This window comes from Prunus mume, linkage group LG5 (assembly GCF_029339155.1).
Source record: "Prunus mume cultivar Tortuosa linkage group LG5, ASM2933915v1, whole genome shotgun sequence".
In the NCBI taxonomy this organism is placed as follows: domain Eukaryota; kingdom Viridiplantae; phylum Streptophyta; class Magnoliopsida; order Rosales; family Rosaceae; genus Prunus; species Prunus mume.
This window is the reverse complement of record NC_142702.1, coordinates 12,691,125-12,693,540: the sequence shown is the minus strand read 5'-3', so window position 1 is coordinate 12,693,540 and position 2,416 is coordinate 12,691,125. Positions and strand designations below refer to the sequence as shown.

General features: G+C 39.8%; 1 protein-coding gene across 1 annotated transcript; it reads right to left on the bottom strand.

The window, feature by feature from the left end:
- Positions 1-899: 899 nt before the first annotated feature.
- LOC148916962 (uncharacterized) lies at positions 900-1,759 on the bottom strand. Its single transcript, XM_089053708.1, has one exon. It carries the CDS (start codon positions 1,654-1,656, stop codon positions 1,183-1,185), a length of 474 nt encoding a protein of 157 aa, XP_088909834.1. The 5' UTR covers positions 1,657-1,759; the 3' UTR covers positions 900-1,182.
- Positions 1,760-2,416: the final 657 nt, after the last annotated feature.

The following is a 2,416-nucleotide window of genomic DNA, read 5'->3' as shown; positions in this document are numbered from 1 at the left end:
TCAAGGGGCACTATTTTGAGCTTGTGTTTTGTTGAGATGGGTATCATTGAAGATTTTGGATAGAAAAGTTTAAGATGGGTACCATTAAATTTTTTTGGGTTGTGCAGAGGAAAATGGGCCATGAAAGCTGCTGCCTTGTGAAACAAAATGGGCTCGGTGCCGCCATGGTTCTGCTGTTGATGAGCCACCAGATTGATTTCTCCATCCAGTACAACCCACACACCGGCTGTCATTTGTTTCTTTTGTGCCCAATTTCATTATCTGCGTGGTTAAGGTTGTCTAAGGCAACTAACTTCGGTTGGGTAATTCCAACATGCAGTGTTGTAAGGGAAAGGAGGTGGAGATTTTGTGGGATAAGATCAACTTCTGGCGAGGCTTTACATAATTTAGGGATTTATGTTTTCTGTAATTTTCTGGTTGGAAAACTGTTGTTTTCTTAAAAACTTTCTAGTTTTTGTGTGTGATTACTTTTTAGTTTGTCAAAGTCTGAGTCATGGTTTCACCGGACGTACGTGGGTGTGAGAGGGAGAGAGACAGAAAGGTTGTGGAGGTGGGAGGTGGGGTAAGTGTGCTATGGAGAGGGGAGGCGAAGAAGAGGGACTCAATTGCAATTGGGGCCAAGTTCAAAGACGTCTACAGTATATAACCCTATATATAGAGGGGCACTTGACGACAGAAGAGGGGGTAAAATGAGATCTAAAACATCGATTAAGGGGCACTTTGGATCACTTTAAACATCGGTTAAGTGAGATGCGTCAGTAATTTCTTTTCAGTGGAAAAGCTCACCAAAATAACCTTTCCGGTGGGTTTCTAACATAACATTCAAACTCTTCAATATATTGATTGCCGATAAATGAATTCAAATTTGAGACATCTTCCACTATTTAGAGAAATACCACTAAACTAAGACCCGAGCCAATATGCCCTTCAAATTATAGTAGTTAAATGCCAACAAAGTTACAAGAAATTTATGGTCAGTGACAGTGCTAGAAGTAATTACATAAACAATTGCTTTTCAGCACAAATTTGCATAATTCTCTCCAGGCTTCAAACAACCCATTAACCTGACCACCCATACCTATAAACTGACACAAAAATAAAATGGGAAGCCCTCTCTTTGACCAACAAAAAAGAATTTGTACCAAAAGCTCAGGGTAAAAATGGGCAGAGAGAGTCACCCACTTAAAGAAGGGCAATGAGAATGAAAAGAAGAACAGCAGCTATGAAAGAATACTTAACAGCAGCAACAAGTATAGCCAATGCGATGAACACCAATTGCCATAGCACCTGCGCGCTTGCCCACGTCAGCAGCCCCGTCAATCCGACGGCCAAGATGTTGTTAGGATCTGGGTCCAGTAGCAGATCACCCCATCTGATGTTGCCGAATAAGGGCCGTTGATTCTCTCTCAAATCATCGTCACGACCGCCGAATCCAATTTCTTCTTCTTTGTCCTTCTCTTCTTCCCTCTCCTTGCCACCGGGGTTGTTTGCAAATACAACAAATTTTTTGGGTTTTCTTGGTATTTGGGTTTGGGGTTTGAGAAGTAAAGGAGAGGAATTGAGGAGGGTTTGTGAGGGAATTGATAGAGGTCTTGAGGTTGAAATCAAAGAAGATGATGGGATTGGTGGGGGTGTGAAAGCAGTGAGCCCTAACATGTTTTCCTGGTCATCAAAATTTTGCAGGAAAATGAGGAAAGGGAAAGAGGGTAAGATTCGACTCGACTCATTTCGGCTTTTGCCTTTTCCCCATTCTAAATTCCATGGGTCCGCAGCATGTAATTCAATGGTAGAGATGGGCCAAGTGGCTGGTGACTATGGCTTCATATTCTGGGTTTGGGTTGTAAGGGCTTTTTACTTGCTAGTTGCGTTTTGGTATTTGTTGGGCTTGGGCCCCAAAATTGGATATCAAGTGTGATTATTTTTTCTTGCAATTACCAAAAAGAAGCTTTTCTCATTCACTAATTTTACATCACTACGCATGCATTGAACTACAGTTACTGAAACTCGGTATTTGACTTCGTCCGCGAACCCATTCCAAGCTTGAGTACCTCCAAATCCAAAATTCACCCAAAAATTATCTTAACTCAAAAATTTCACCAAAAAATAACGAACTCTCTGTAACATACACTTTCATTCTATGATCTCAATTCAAAATTTGACCACAGAACAATTCCATTTCAAGTGGACAACTGAAATCAGTTACTGAACAAATTTTAAACAATTTTCAATTTCAATTTTTTTTAAACATAATAAAATTGGTTACCAAACAAGTTTTCTGTTTTCAATTCCTTCAAAATAAAAAATGAAAACTATAAACTGAAATTGTTATCAAACGGCCCTTAAGGTTGCATGATCGATTCTTTTGGGTTTTACATTGGTTATAAAAGCTTAATCAACTAGTTTGAAGTATGGGTTG